This window comes from Vidua macroura, chromosome 10, assembly GCF_024509145.1.
Source record: "Vidua macroura isolate BioBank_ID:100142 chromosome 10, ASM2450914v1, whole genome shotgun sequence".
Classification (NCBI taxonomy): Eukaryota; Metazoa; Chordata; class Aves; order Passeriformes; family Viduidae; genus Vidua; species Vidua macroura.
This window is the reverse complement of record NC_071580.1, coordinates 20,313,198-20,327,584: the sequence shown is the minus strand read 5'-3', so window position 1 is coordinate 20,327,584 and position 14,387 is coordinate 20,313,198. Positions and strand designations below refer to the sequence as shown.

At 46.5% G+C, this 14,387-nt stretch overlaps 1 protein-coding gene and 1 long non-coding RNA gene across 2 annotated transcripts in view; one reads left to right on the top strand and one right to left on the bottom strand.

Moving 5' to 3' along the window:
- The window catches only part of LOC128811945 (uncharacterized), a 15,814-nt gene extending 1,427 nt beyond the window's left edge, over positions 1-14,387 (bottom strand). The window contains exons 1-4 of the long non-coding RNA XR_008438547.1: positions 14,167-14,387; positions 1,175-1,631; positions 944-1,087; positions 69-216 (exon numbers count right to left, since the gene is read on the bottom strand). This is a non-coding gene — a long non-coding RNA (uncharacterized LOC128811945). The remainder of the gene's footprint in view (positions 1-68; positions 217-943; positions 1,088-1,174; positions 1,632-14,166) is intronic.
- Positions 1,667-14,187, top strand: LIPH (lipase H). The gene is made up of 10 exons (XM_053985964.1): positions 1,667-1,795; positions 5,808-6,175; positions 6,851-6,959; positions 7,045-7,146; positions 8,099-8,188; positions 9,267-9,434; positions 10,222-10,317; positions 11,224-11,335; positions 12,309-12,482; positions 14,022-14,187. The coding sequence occupies exons 1-10, from the start codon at positions 1,744-1,746 to the stop codon at positions 14,092-14,094; spliced, it is 1,344 nt and encodes a 447-aa protein (XP_053841939.1). The 5' UTR covers positions 1,667-1,743; the 3' UTR covers positions 14,095-14,187.

Below are 14,387 nucleotides of genomic sequence, written 5' to 3'. Positions count from 1 at the left end.
TGAAAATCAAAAAAAGGTGATGGGGAAAAGAAATGAGTAGGGCTTAGCTTCAGGAAACAAATTGTTACCTCTTTTTGTATTGAGATGAAAGGCAAGGCCCTCAAGGACCTTATTTTATCTCTGATTCTCACATGTCTTTTGCAACAGGTAAAAGCTTTCTGTTCTTCACGTTCCACTGTTGGACCAATTCCATCTCACCATTGGCAGAACTTCTTGCTAAGGGAAAATATTTTGACAGAGTTTAGGGTTACTGGTAGAGGTGAGAAAGGAGCTGGAAGGAAAACAATGTTTAAATTATATTTTTTTGTCAGTGCAGCAGAAAAAGCATTGTCCTTGAGCTTCCAGATCCACAAATGTTATTTGGTGTCTTTTTCAGTGTTTATCATCTTCAAAATAACAAGCCCCAGTTTTTGCCTGGGCGATTATCAAATGGGATCACAGCATGGCATATGTTCAGTGAGACTCAGATTGTTGAGCTGCTTGACGCTGAAGAGCTCAAGGTGCTTGTGAAAGAATCATGCTAGACACATGCTCTGCCTCAAGTGTGATCCATGCCTGCACCAGAGGAGCAGCACACACTTGTCTGAACAAAAAGGAGCTGCAGACAGCAGGAAGAGTTAAGGAGTAACCTGAGAATTAGCAAAGTCAAAAAGCTAAATAAGTACAGCGTGGACCAAAGGACCAGCTATGCTGCTAGGAGCTCTTATAGTTCAGTTCCTCATTGGATCATCACCAAGGGAAAGAAAGCAGAGCCTAGGCTTAATGAGGTATTTCCAATCCCCACTACATTCCCTTTCCCTGGCCTATGTTAGAAAGAATTTGCTAAGAAAGCACCAAGCAAAACTACCACCCTACTTCTATCCAGCAGCCATCCCTGCTCCCTCCCTTCTCATCCCTTTACAAACTCCCCACCACCCTTGTTTTCCCAATTTTGCCACCATACCTTCCAGTTCCAATTTGAGACTTCCTTTCCTGCCCCTGATAGTTGTCTTTCCTTGGCAAACTCCTTCCTCCCATCCATCAAAAAAAAAAAAAAAAAAGCCTTCCTTACTTGAATTAGAGCTGAATTTATGAGATTCCAGCAGGTCTGTGAGAAAATGTGGGAATGCCAGTTGTATGAGTGTTATCCAAGACAGCAGTTGCTTGGGAGCAACTGCTCCCAAGTGGTACTTACCCTTTGTCACAACACAGTGCTATGCTTTGTCTCCTGCCTGAGGTGGTGACAGAATTTGTAGAAGGGGTTCCGGACCATGGCACTCAGGAGAGCGGAAGGACATGGGAGATATTAGGGATCATCATGAAATCTCCAAAGGCAGAGCCTTGTGAAACCAAGTGCCAGCCCAACCCAGATGCTTATCAGACTTGCAGTGACATCTACATTCTTCCTGACATTCTTTGCAAAAGACAAATAGGCAATAATTTCCTTAGTTTCAACACATGTAGTCAAATTGCTGCTTACAGCATGATACCAATCCATTTGTCTTTGATTAGTCATCCCCCAAGGCAAACTATATTTAAATTAAAGAAACCTGCTAGAATAGAAAGTGCCCCACCTTCTTAAGAAGATGCTTCATTTGACTGGTCTTCATTTCTTGGCTGGTAACTTCCTCCTTTCACCACACCTACTGTTACTGGCAGAAAAAAAAAGCAAGCAAACTGCTGTCAGAGCCAGCAGACACATGCCAGAGAAATTGTGGGATCCTTCAAAACTCTTACACGTAGAAGTTTCATGTGGAAGTCCATATGCTGAGCCTGTGTGTTGTGTTCATCTGCCTTTTGTATGGGGTGAAAACAGGTAAGAACTCAACCATTTGTTTTGAATGTTTTTGTCAAATAGAACACATTTTCTGTGCTTTACAGCAACATGAATGTACCTGCCCTCTGCATTTACAGTTAGTGCATAGGGTTTCTCACTAGCACTATTTATTTTGGCAAAGCAAATTATACTGGTTTCATGAATGTAGACAGTTCTAAGAGTTCCAAATGGAAAACCAGAACTATTTTTTATTATCTTTTCCTCCCTTTGTAAATATTTCTCTTATATAAGTACTATCCATCGACACTGAAAATGTCATTTGAAATCTTCAGAGAATAATGATTTCTTCTCAGGGGTGTCATGTATGGCAGAGGCAAAGGATGAATTACCAGTTATCAACAGCAAGCTCCATTTGATAGCCTCACAGCCCTACAAGAACAAACCTGTGTAACAATAAACAAATGTACTGCCTTGTGTTAGCATACACATGGGAGCAAGGCAAGTTACAGCGCTCTGCTTTGTAGGGAAAACAAACAGGGTTAAAAAAAAACCTGTTCTTATAAATACTAACTTGTGTCTCATTGAATCCTCTGGAGTAATCTCAGGGTCGCCTTTTGCTTGGTTTGTTTGGTTAACACTCTGTAAGAAATGCAGTCACAAGAAGTAGGAAAAGAGAACAGTGTGAAAAGGCACCAGTGAAATGCAGTGAGTTACTGAGGACCAGTTTAGGAGTGGAGGGCACATCTTCTCTGTGGAAAAGTGATGGAAATCTGCACCACTAATGCTCTCGAGATTCGTGGTGTGGTAGTCAAGTGTGCTTAAAGGGGGATAAAGATATTGCTGATGGTTAAGACCAGTCTGATGTACAGACACACTGTACAAAGCCCAGGCAAGGTGGCAGGGGCTGGAGGGCCAGAGCTCCTGCAGACAGAGAAGCAGTGACACACTCAGCTGAGCTCCATGCAGGTGCTCACTGGGCAAGCAGCTCTGTGTCCCAAGGACCACAGCTGGGACAGCCACACATCCAGCCAAGTGACCACTGACCCACTGAGGTGATCTCTTGGAACTTCCCTTTGCAAGAGGACAGGCTGGTAAAAACCTCAGCTGCTACTTTATTCATGCAGACAGCTTGGTACCACAGCCCTAAAATGCCACCATGGCAAACCCTGCCTGTCCATAGGATCAGCATCAAAGAAAAAGTCTCCAAACACCATCTCCTAGAAAGGAATGAGAGACACCAGGGGAATGCAGGCCTGAAGAGCACCGACTGCAGTAAATACTAGGAGTCTGCCTGGGACTGTTCCACTCCCTGCAACACTCCCACCTGGGAGTACCTAATTTCAGAATATATATATGTATGTATGTATACATATATATATATATATAAAGCTTCAGAACCAAGTTATTCTGAAGATGCCTCCACTGCTGCAATAGCACCTTGGAGGCTGATCTCAGGCTTGAGACCAAACGTGTCCAGCTCCCTGGCAGGTACATGGATTTAACACATTTTTATGCTCCCTGCTACAGGTTCTGAGAGATCAGAGCATCTTGCCCAGCAAACCAGTGTTTGCCTCCTATTTTATATCAGAAAACTGAGCAGAAAGAGAATGGGAATTGCCAGAAGCTGTCTAGCAAGCTAAGGCAGGGTACTGGAATGCTGGGTTAATGGTCATGTTCATTCCCTTTTACTGGAGGGGAGTGATCTGTTGGACATGGGTTAAATACAGTGCCAGGGGATAAGTTTCTACCTCATTTATTTACTTGCAGAGTAAATCTCACTAAGACACTTGCCCCAGTCATCCTGAGTTTCAAAGACACTTCCAGCCCTTTGGGTAGGAGTCACTGTGGTAGCAGAAGGAAGAGCAAAGCCAGGTTAACTGGCCCTCCTCATGTGTCAGGTTTTGAACACATGGTGATGAGGCTGGGATTGGCACCAGCTTGCCAGAAGAGAAGCTGGCAGGTTTCCTCCCCTTATTAGGACTGATTTGATTTTGTTAATCAAAACAGAACCGATCTAACAGACCTGGTGCAGATATAACAAGGCTCTTTATACAGTCCCTGTGTTAGGTATCAGCAAATGCTGACCACCTCTTTGAAAGCACTTCTGTACCAGAAGGTTTGGGCTGTTCTGATGACAAACATACTGCTCCTCTGGGCAAGCCTCAGCACAGTGCAGGAGATACAGAAACAAATTAAGCAATCAGTGCAATCTTGCACCATATAGAAGTAATTCTTGCCTGGCATTTCTGCCTGTATTGCTACAGCTTCAGTGGCAGTAAAGATAATTAACAACACTATATAGTGCTACTATACAATAACTAAAACAATGCCTAGTTATTAGTAAAAAACACAGTTGTATTTTTTTATGCTGCAGTAGCACCTAGAGGACAGTCACTGAGTCACTGTATGACTAGTATGCATGAGCAAAAAATGTTAATTTTTCTCTGCTAGTTTGGGATCTCCACAAGAGCAGTGTCACAGAACTCTTGCTGCTGTTTCCCTGGAGCATCTTGGCACTGTAAGAATGAGCTAAGAGCAGGCTGGCCAGGAGGCAGCCACCCAGGTCACCTTTCCTCTTGGGAGCAGGGCCCAGAGTGACACTGCTCCTGAGAGAGTGAAGCATTACAGAGTCAGGACACCCCGCATTCAAAGGCCCTGATTTCACTGGGCGTGGCTGAGGGCTCATTTCCCACCACTCCTGTCACACCATTCATATTACCATAGGCTTTAAACAGGAAGGACTCTGTGGATTTCAGATGTTAAAATTTATTTCTGAATTTATGGTAGCAATTAAAAATATTCAGTTAGACTTAACTGCAACATCCTTTTAGCCTATTAACTTTTATTTCTAGAGCTCCTGGGGCTTCTACAAAGTAATTAGCAGAACTGTGGCAATTGAGCAGATTGTTTTATGTGTTGGGCACATAGCATTTATATCACTCTCATGCTCCTGATTTCCTGAGGAGGAGAAAAGGGAAAGTTCCTCATAGAAACTGTGAGAGTTTCATCATTCACAAATTAAAATGCATAGAGCATTGGAGATTTGCTAGAGCATAATTAACTTACAGCTGCAGGTTTTCTAAACCCTGCTACCTACTGAACAGTCCTTTAAGCAACAAAGATCAGGGAGATTCCTCTAGGAACTGCAGCCTGAACAATTACTGCAGCCCAGAACATATGTGTGAGAGAGACGCTCTCCCCCACAAGGTTCTTCAACAAGATTACGAGGATTTGAGGGAGAGGACTGTGAGCCAGGAAGAGGCTACTAAACCTGGGAGGGCCTTCATAAGTAGTGTCTGTCTGGAGACAGTTATCCCATTCCCTGCCAGTGCTCTGTTGGAGACTGTATTGGGCTCTGAAGGCTCAGCTGGTGTTCTGCTGGAAAAGCAAAGAACAAAGACAGGCTTTCCAATGGCACAGGCCATCCCATCGAGCAGTACTTACATAAAATTCAGTTACTCTTCAGCTGTGTATAAAGCACAATTACCATCTCACAGACCCAAGGGTGCCCCATTTTGCAGTCTGGAATACCAGGCCACATCTGCACATACAAATGAAGCCTTGAGCTGCCCCTCACCACGGCAAGACTCTGCAGCTTGGCAGCTTGAGGCTGGAGGTACAAACCAACCCCAAGGGCACCTGTTTAGCTCCCCAGAGCCTCTCCAGAGCACCTGGGTGTGCTCACAAACCAGTGCAGCAACCATCCCGCCTGTTGGTCTCTTAATACCTTCCTCACACCAGTGAGATTTTTGGACAGAGTCCTTGCCAACTCCCATCTGTCACAGGAAGCAGGGCTGTGGTGTTTCAGGGAATGCTGCTCCAAAAAGGTGTGATTGCTCTCTTTGTTCCAACATAGCAAGAAAACCTAAGTTCCAAGGTAACTTCAGTCATGAACGGGAGAGAGTGGAGAGGGAGAGAGGAGACAGGAGCAGCCCCTGTGCTCAGACAACTCACAACACACTTTCCTGCCTTGTGCAGGGTTGGCAGGTACAACAGGCTAAAGAAAACCCCTTGGTGCCAAATTCCAATTTGGCTGCTCTGCTCCTTTCAGATCCTCAGGAGACATGTCCTGCATTCACAGCCCTCAGCTTTGGGAATGCTTTGATAGGGACAGACCTGAAAGTGAAGCTGCTGCTCTACACCCGGCAGAACCCAACCTGTGCCGAGGAGCTCCACTCAACAGCCTCCAAGTACCTCAATGTGACCAAGAAAACGACCTTCATCGTCCACGGGTACCGACTCACAGGCTCTGCCCCGGTCTGGATCCCTGACCTGGTGCATCTCCTGCTTTCTGTAGAGGACATGAATGTTATCGTTGTGGACTGGAACCATGGAGCAACGACTCTCATCTACAACTATGCTTCTAGGAAGTGCAAAAGAGTTGCTGAGATTCTGAAGAAACTTATAGATGAAATGTTGGTAAGTTGGACGCTCATGCGATTATACAGTCATTAAGGCACAGTATGTAAAGGGCACAAAGGAAGTGCTTAAACCAGCAGGATGTCTGGGAATAGAAACTCCTAAAAAAGGAATACATTAATTTTTGTAAGTGCATGTGTACTGCAATGCCAAATCCTACAATTGGACTCGATAGAATGGTATTTTGCTGTCATGTTCAGTTTACACCCTAAGTCTCTACGTTTCTGGGTACAAAGCTCTCCAGACGTGTTTTCCCATACACAGAGATTCTACTTCCACTTTCTGTATATCCAAAGGCAGCTTAAGGGGATCAGCTACGCTTCACAGCTCCTCTAAGGTGTTGCACAGGCAATGATGATGCTGGATCCTTAGGTTCATAGTGTCTGCTAATTCCTTGCAGGAACCACATGTGGGGCAACTGGAATTGTACTCCTGGGGCCCACCAGTGGTTCCTGTCCACACTTGTAGTCATTGCCCCAGGAAAATGCAACCATTGCCTGAACTGTTCTCATCACAGCTCTCTGAGGTATAGGCCTCTAACAGGAATGCTGCCTGCTCTGTGGGATGGTCAAAGGGGAAATATCTAGAGTGGAACACTGGGAGATGTTACATTCCTCCTCCTAATTTTTTTAAATTTTCTGAAAACACATGACCATGAGTACTTTTATATCTCAGATTGATGGAGCGTCCCTTGACTCCATGCACATGATAGGAGTGAGCCTGGGAGCACACATCTCTGGCTTTGTGGGACAGATGTTTGAGGGCTCACTGGGAAGAATCACAGGTAAGCCCTCCTCCAGCAGTCCTCCCGCCCCAAGGAAGGGCAGCCCGGAGCGAGGCGGTGCCACGTCCATGGCTTTGTGCTGCAGGCCTTGATCCCGCGGGCCCCTTGTACAGGGGGACGGCACCGAGCGAGAGGCTGGACCCCACGGACGCACAGTTTGTTGATGTCATTCACTCCGACACCGACGGTAGGTGACATTCCACCTCCCGCCTTTACACGGAAACCCAGAGACTGACTGGAGCACGGGGAAGGGGGGCTGCTGGTGGGCAGCAGCGCTGGGGGTCCTCGCTCCCTTGGCCCAGGAGCACAGCGGGGCTCCCTCACAGCCTCTGGGGCGCCGTGCTGTCCGCGCTGTCCCCAGCACTCCCTCAGGAGCTGCTGCTTTATTTGCATTCCAAAACGTGCTGCTGACACAGCAGTTATAACCTGGCCCGCGACTTACAAGGACTTACTAAAGGAGCCAGTGGAGGAGGTCCTGCAGCACAGTCCTGCCAGAGCAGGACACACCAGCATCCCACCATGGGGTCAGGCTGCATCCAAACACATAGCATTTCCAGAGCTGGTCCCACAGCTCAATGACTTGCATAGCAAATCAATTATCCCCAGCCATGCTTCCAGTCTCCATCCCACCTCTTAAGAGCTAGACTTTCCTCTAGGGCAAATCTGGACTCTCCGTCAGCCCTGTACTTTTCCAGACCCACCAGCCAGGCCCGTAGCGCAATGCCAAGCCCCCCATGCTGCTCCCATGGCCACTCTACCCCTAACACCTGGCTTTCCCACCTAATTGCTGCCTCTCTTTTCCCAGCCCTTGCAGGAAGTCAGATTTCAGCAGGACAGCAACATCCAGGTTTCACGTCCCTTCTCCTCTCCTGCACACAAGTGACACAAACCCCCACATTTTATATTGCTGCATGCGCAGACTTATTTTAGGTAGTTGATACCATTGTTAAAATGACCCAGCTGGGTCACAACTGTTTGGCCTGCTGCCTAAACAGAGGGATGACATTAGTATTCCTGTACAAGCAGGTATCCAAGAGCTAAATAAATACTAATTTTTCCACTTAGGTTGCTATATTTCCTTCTTATGCATTTTATAATTTAATATTCCCTTCCTGAGCCCTGGTATTCCCTTTTGATAGGACTGGGTTACGGAGAAGCACTGGGCCATATCGACTTCTATCCCAACGGCGGGACCGACCAACCAGGCTGTCCACTGACAATATTTTCTGGTAACTAATCCTGCCCTGAATTGCACAAACCCTGACAAAATGTTTCCAATCAGAAAAAGAGGAGAAAGCCAGAGAATCATCATCACTGCTTAGAAAGTACATGAAATCCATATTCTGGGAAAGCTATGGCAGCAACTTCTCAGCACTGGCGTGACAGGGGTTTAGTTGATGTGCAGCAGGCAGAGATGAGGGTCAGGGTGACCCCTCTGTGCCTCTGTCACAGTGCAAGTGGGACTAACCCTCTGTGCAAAAAGTTTCCAGGTAGATGCGTGCCTTCGTTTTGTGACTATGTCCACAAAATCTGTGAGATTTTTTGTTTCTAATTACTTGTAACACACGAAAACCCAAAGACTAGCAGTGGCAAGGATCTGTTCAGAGAACAGGTTCAAGATGAATGTGGAGTAGGCAGTTATCCTAAATCAAAGGCACCTTCCTTGGCAGTGACAGAAGGTGCAGTCTGGAAGGCACTGCCCTAGACTTGAACAAAAGAAAGCTTTTTTTCCTTTCAGCCTTTTTTTTCAGCAGAACTGGTTTGATGAAAGCTGGGTGAAGAAGATACAGAAGGAAATGCAGTATTGTGAATACAACCCTTATCAGACCCAAGAGAATCTACATAGTAGAGCAGCCTGAGCTAAAAATCCCTAGGAAATGAGGCTTCACTGATTTTGCTGCTCATGCAACAACTCATTTTATTAGTTATGTCTTTCTAAAGAGTTTTTTACACCAAAATGGAAAGTCACGTGCAAAGCTAAAAGCAATATCCAGCTGTCAGGCCTGAGCTCAGAGAGGAGAGGAGAACACCAGAGACAGAACTTGATCCATAGTTGGATCCTCTGGAACTGTAGCAACCACACAAACAAATGTTTTTAAAACCAAAAAGACAAGAGGAAAAGCAAAGCAGACACAGGCAGAGCTGAGTGCACTCAGAGGGAGAGGCTGCTGCCCACCTACTGTTCTGCCACAGCCCAGTGCTTCCCAGTGCAATTTGTTGGGTTCAGACTGGTCAGTGACTGTCCACTGGTGTGTCCTGAGGCATGAGGATTGCTAATGAAATATTTCTTCCCTGTATATGATTAAGGATTGCAGTATTTTAAATGTGACCACCAGAGGTCTGTTTTCCTGTTCCTGTCCTCCCTGACACAGAGCTGCAATATCACCACATACCCGTGCAACTCATACAGGAACTACAGGAATGGCAAATGCACCAGCTGTGAACCCTTCTGGCCCATGCCATGCCCCATCCTAGGTAAGGATCCAGGGAATGTCAATCCATCCTGAATACTGTGCTGCCTGTGGGCTCTGTAACTCAGAGGGTGAAGTTTTGCTGGAGGACTAACATAACATGGTGCTTTGCAAAAGCACCAAAGTTATTTCCACTGAGGTCTTTTGAGGTCTCTCAGGCCTGCTCCTTGTAATATCACATCATGTTATGATCTAGAACAGAAATCTACAGATAAAGGGTCCAGAACTAGAAAAGCCAAAACTAGACTTAGGATCTTTACGCTAAAGTCAGAGAAACAGTGAATTAAAGTCCCTCAGTTGCAGACTTTGAGGGACAGGAGCCTGTTCTTGCTAAAATAAGATTTACAAGTAAATTCCCAGCACCACAAATCCCTCTGTGCTCTAAAAGGAATGGCAAATGGGTGAACAAAGGGAATTCTGGACTTGTCTGCCCCAGCCTGGGTGTGACAGCCCAGCCTCAGGCTGGCAGCTCTGAAATGTTGATGCTAAAACACCTGACACTTTCAGAAAGGAACTGGCAAAGCCAAGGGGATGATTTTCATTCTGCACTGCAAAATGAAACCCTTGACCACGGATAGCACACGTGGAAAAAGATCAGCTTGAAGAAAGTGCTGAACAGTGACCAGGCATATTCAGTTCTAGGCCTTTGGATTACAGGAGGATGTGTATCAGTGCTACTTGGCAGCTGGCACACAATGTACTATTTCTTAAATACTTGCTTATTTTCAGCCATTTGGTGGCTCATCTACCTGTGCAGTAACTTGGTTTCATTTTCAAACTGTCACCTGCAGGTTATTATGCCTATGAGTGGAAAAGCTATTTAACACAACAGAGCCATCCAGTGACAAGTATGTTTTTTGACACAGCGGACAAAGAGCCATTTTGCAGTGAGTGACTGAGATTTCTGGGATTCTTTTTCTTTGTGCATTGCCTCTGTCAGCAGCAGCCCAGCAGAGATAGTTATTTGCTGGTGGTGTTATAGCCAGCATGTTAAAAACTCCAGTGGCTGCTGGATGGAATTATGTCCATCTGTGGTTTGCTATAACCTTCTTAAACTGCCAACCTGTCCAGTGCTGGGAAAGCCAACTTGCTTACAGTTCTAGGAAATTGGTTGAGAACTTTCAAATTAAGTATAAAAGTTCCCAAATCATGTTTCAAAACAACACACTGTTCTTTTCTGAAAGTAAGAGGTGTGTGAGAATGATAAGAGAGAAAGATAGGCTGTACAGAGAAAGACAGGTGAAAAGGCTACCCTGGAGAAAAGTGAGAGGCACAGGGAGAGGAAGAGAATCTGTGGAAAAAAGGGTTTCACCAAGGTGAAAAGTTTCATCTCATCCCTCTGATTACCAACAAACCAGGGCATGGCATGGGCTGGGATTATGGCCTGAGCTCCAGTGCTCATCAGCAAGTGAATTCAGACTCACAGATGAAAGAACAGGAACTTCTGCTCTGTGACAGAGATGAAGAACAGAAATGGAGAGGTTCAGAGGGGGACCGAAGAAAGAAATACAATCTGGGAGTGAAGGGGGAAGGCAGGCAGTGAAAGGCAGTGTGCTGGGAACCATACAGAGAGGCCATGCTGCACGGATAACCCTTGCTGCTGTGCTCTCCTGACACCTCCTAGTGTTTCTGGTTGAAATCTCTGCAAAGGGAGATGGAGAGCAGGGAGGAGAGAGGGATTTTCAAGATAAACTGTCCATCCTCTACCCACAGCTCTGCTCCCAGACAGTGCACAGCCTGGACAGCAGATTGAGCCCACAGGGTCTAATCCCCCTCACTCTTTCTCCCATCAGTCTATCACTACTTGGTGGATATTGTCACATGGAACAAAGACACCAGGAGAGGTACCTTCAGCGTCATGCTAGCTGATGAAGATGGGAGGAAGGCAGAATCAAAAGTTAATCCGTAAGTCTTACTGGTCTGAGCTTTTCTAAGTGTTAGTGCATCCCTTGGTACAACTGCATCTGGGAGGAGGTGACACATCCTCCCCCCATTTCTCTGCTGAGACTTGCTAGTGCACATGGGATTTCCTGGCCCTATGGGTTTTTTTTGGCCCTAAGGGATTTCCACAGCCTCCCCCAGCACACAGCCCAGACAGCTCAGCCTTTTGGTTTGGGCCCTTCTCTGTCATCTTAAGGACTGAAGTGGACAATCTCAGCCAATCTTTAGAAAGCACTAAAGCAGAAGGAAAAACATCTCCCCCTCTTTCCTTCCTCTCACAGGGAGTGTTCTGTTCTAGTTCCCAGTGCCCAAGACAGCTGGGGATTAACCTGGGCCTGAATATGTCACATCCAAAATCAATTCATTCCACTCAGAGAGACAAATTAATGGTGTTTATGTGACATGCAAATTCCTGATTGATCTGAACTACACTTCAGCCAAACAAACCTGCACAACTAGTTTTTCCAAGTTTCTCTAAGTGCATATTCCGTCAGGCATATCTGGTATCTGCTTGCACTGGAGCAATCAGCATCATCCCACACCAAGGCCAGTGCAGATTTCATGCATGTCTCAAAATGACTCAGTGTTCAGGCCTGCACAGACAGCCAGGTACAAATATCACGTGGGTCTAGTCCACTTGGGATCAAAGCAGAATCACAGTGAAAATTCTGGTTTGGGACCAAATGGCATCCAATCTCTGTGTCCCCACTTCCACCCCAAAAAAGTGAGGGCAGAAGTGGCTGAGCAGGTTGACACCTGGAGACCTGAATCCATACCCATTTCCTGTAAACCAGAAACTAATCACAAGCTGAGGCTATGTTGTTGAGGCTATGTTGAGGCTATGTATAATGTTTCTAATATTACTGTGACTATACTAAACCCAGTGCTATTCCCTTGGTGACTCTCTGACACTCTCTCTTGTCTGCTTTACCTTTAGAGAAGCTGCTACCTTCCAGCAGTACAAACAAATCACTTTGCTCATTGGGTTTGACCAGGATCTTGAAAATGTGGAAAGAATTTCCTTGACATTTTCCACGGGATCTGTCATTGGTCCAAAATTCAAACTCAGGATTCTCCAAATGAGGTTCCACTCACTGACAAACCCAGAAAGGTGAGCAGATGTTTACAAACCATTTCTGTTGGTGCAGACTGGACAGAAGTAAAGGAATCTCCCAGATTCCTGGCCTGGTTGAGTATATGCAGAAGAATTAGATTTATTTTACATTAAGGAATTCTCATATGCCTATCTTGGGAATAAATTCCTCTTCAATGGAATCCCACAGCTGAATACTTACTTGAATACAGAGGCTGCATTGGGAACATGTCACATGTGATGTGACTCTGACGTGGCCTGACACCTTAACCTTTGGTCAGGAAAATAACCTTTGGGAAGCTGCCCAGGCCTGAACTCTAGGATGAAGGGAAGTGCAGCACTCTGGGAAGAACAGATGTCCGGCCCCAAATACACATTTTATACCCCAGAAAATTTGTGTGGCTAGTGAAGCAGGAAGATTAATTAACTCCTGGAATTCCAGCAAGTGGGAGCTGCTGGCTGCTTTACCCCAAAGCCCTGGCTGGTACCCACAACATCAGGGGGCACCTCTCAAGACACTGCTGATGAGATTTCTATCACCTCATTAGCCCTGTCTGCTCTGCTGTCCTACCCTTAAGCTTCCCACCTCTGGAGGTTGGGAGCTCTGCCTGAGCTCAGCAAGCACAGAATCTCTCACACTGACCTGGTGTGCAAGGACACTGTGGACACCACACCATGCTTTGAGTTTGGCTTAAAACAAGGCTGGAAGATCACAGGGTCAGGAGGGTGAAGCAAACAGACATATGGAGCTGCACAACATGTTTCTTTGCATTTCATGAGGTCTAGCCTTGGAAAAAGGGAAATATTGTGGACATCTACTAAACAAGGTCTTGCAGCTCTCCCTTGCTGCTACTCCCTGTCTCCTGTCCCACACCTCCACAGTCACTTCCATTTAGTCTTTTAAAAAGCAGACACAAATGCCCTAATATTTCATCACAGGATGCCGTCTCTCCCCGATGAGGGGCTGCCACAGGCCATAAACACAGTTTAGGATTTTCAACACATCTTCTAATCAGTCACTGCCACAGGGAAGGATGTCCTGCCCTCTCCCCTTCCCTGTTGCTCAACTCACTACACAGGGCTAATGCTCATGTTTCCCCAGTGAAAGCCCAAGTATTTCCTCAGTTTTTTTGGCTGAACTAGCTCCAGACCAGATCTGTGTTTGGACCCAGGTCAGAGCAGTGGCAGAATTTCTTATGCTTGGAGCAGGGAAGGGGCAGAACAGGCAGGTGGGCTGGAAGGACCACCTTGTTTGTTGGACACAGGTGTGCCCACCAAAGGGAACCATAGACTCTGCAGTTAGTGCCTGTTTGTTTGCTGGATTTTTTGAGACCCTTTGTTTCCACAAGCAAAAGATAACGTAGAACAGAATGATAAAATGCTCAAGGTATCCCTGGCTTAAAGCCAACCTCACTTCAGGTGGACTTGGAGCCAGTTCTCTTCTCATCTGAGAAGATGATTTATTTTATGTAGGCCTCCAGCAGGTGGGGAGATGACAGGAAAAAAACAGACAGAAAAAAGTGCCGCTTTTTCACTTTTGGCCGTGTTTTCATACAGACCCCAGCTGTGCCGATACGACCTGGTCCTGACTGAGAACACCCAGAAAACCTTCAAGCCCATCCCGTGCTGAAGCAGGAGCCGAGTCCCGAGGACGCTGTGCCCGGACGGGGCAGACACATTTCACCGCCGTGTGGGGACTCACCTGGTGGGCCCCGGGCGCCTTCAGTGGGCACCGAGCAGCGGGACCCGCTCTCCACGCAGTGTATAAACGGGCTGGGAGAGTGGCAATAAAACCACGGCAGCACATGGCTTTAAAGCGTGTCTTTAAAAGGGGGGCTTAAAGCGAGGCTTTCAAGCGGGGGTTTAAGGCGTGTGTCGGCGGCTGAGCCGGCTCGGAGCCCCCACGAGCAGCAGGTGCCAGCA

What these genes read in the sequence shown, in the direction of transcription:
- LIPH (XM_053985964.1), top strand. Translation starts at nt 1,744, where the DNA reads ATGCTGAGCCTGTGTGTTGTGTTCATCTGCCTTTTGTATGGGGTGAAA. An exon ending in TTTGTATGGGGTGAAAACAG is followed by an intron (nt 1,796 to 5,807) that starts GTAAGAACTCAA and finishes TGCTCCTTTCAG; the next exon opens with ATCCTCAGGAGACATGTCCT. An exon ending in AACTTATAGATGAAATGTTG is followed by an intron (nt 6,176 to 6,850) that starts GTAAGTTGGACG and finishes TTTATATCTCAG; the next exon opens with ATTGATGGAGCGTCCCTTGA.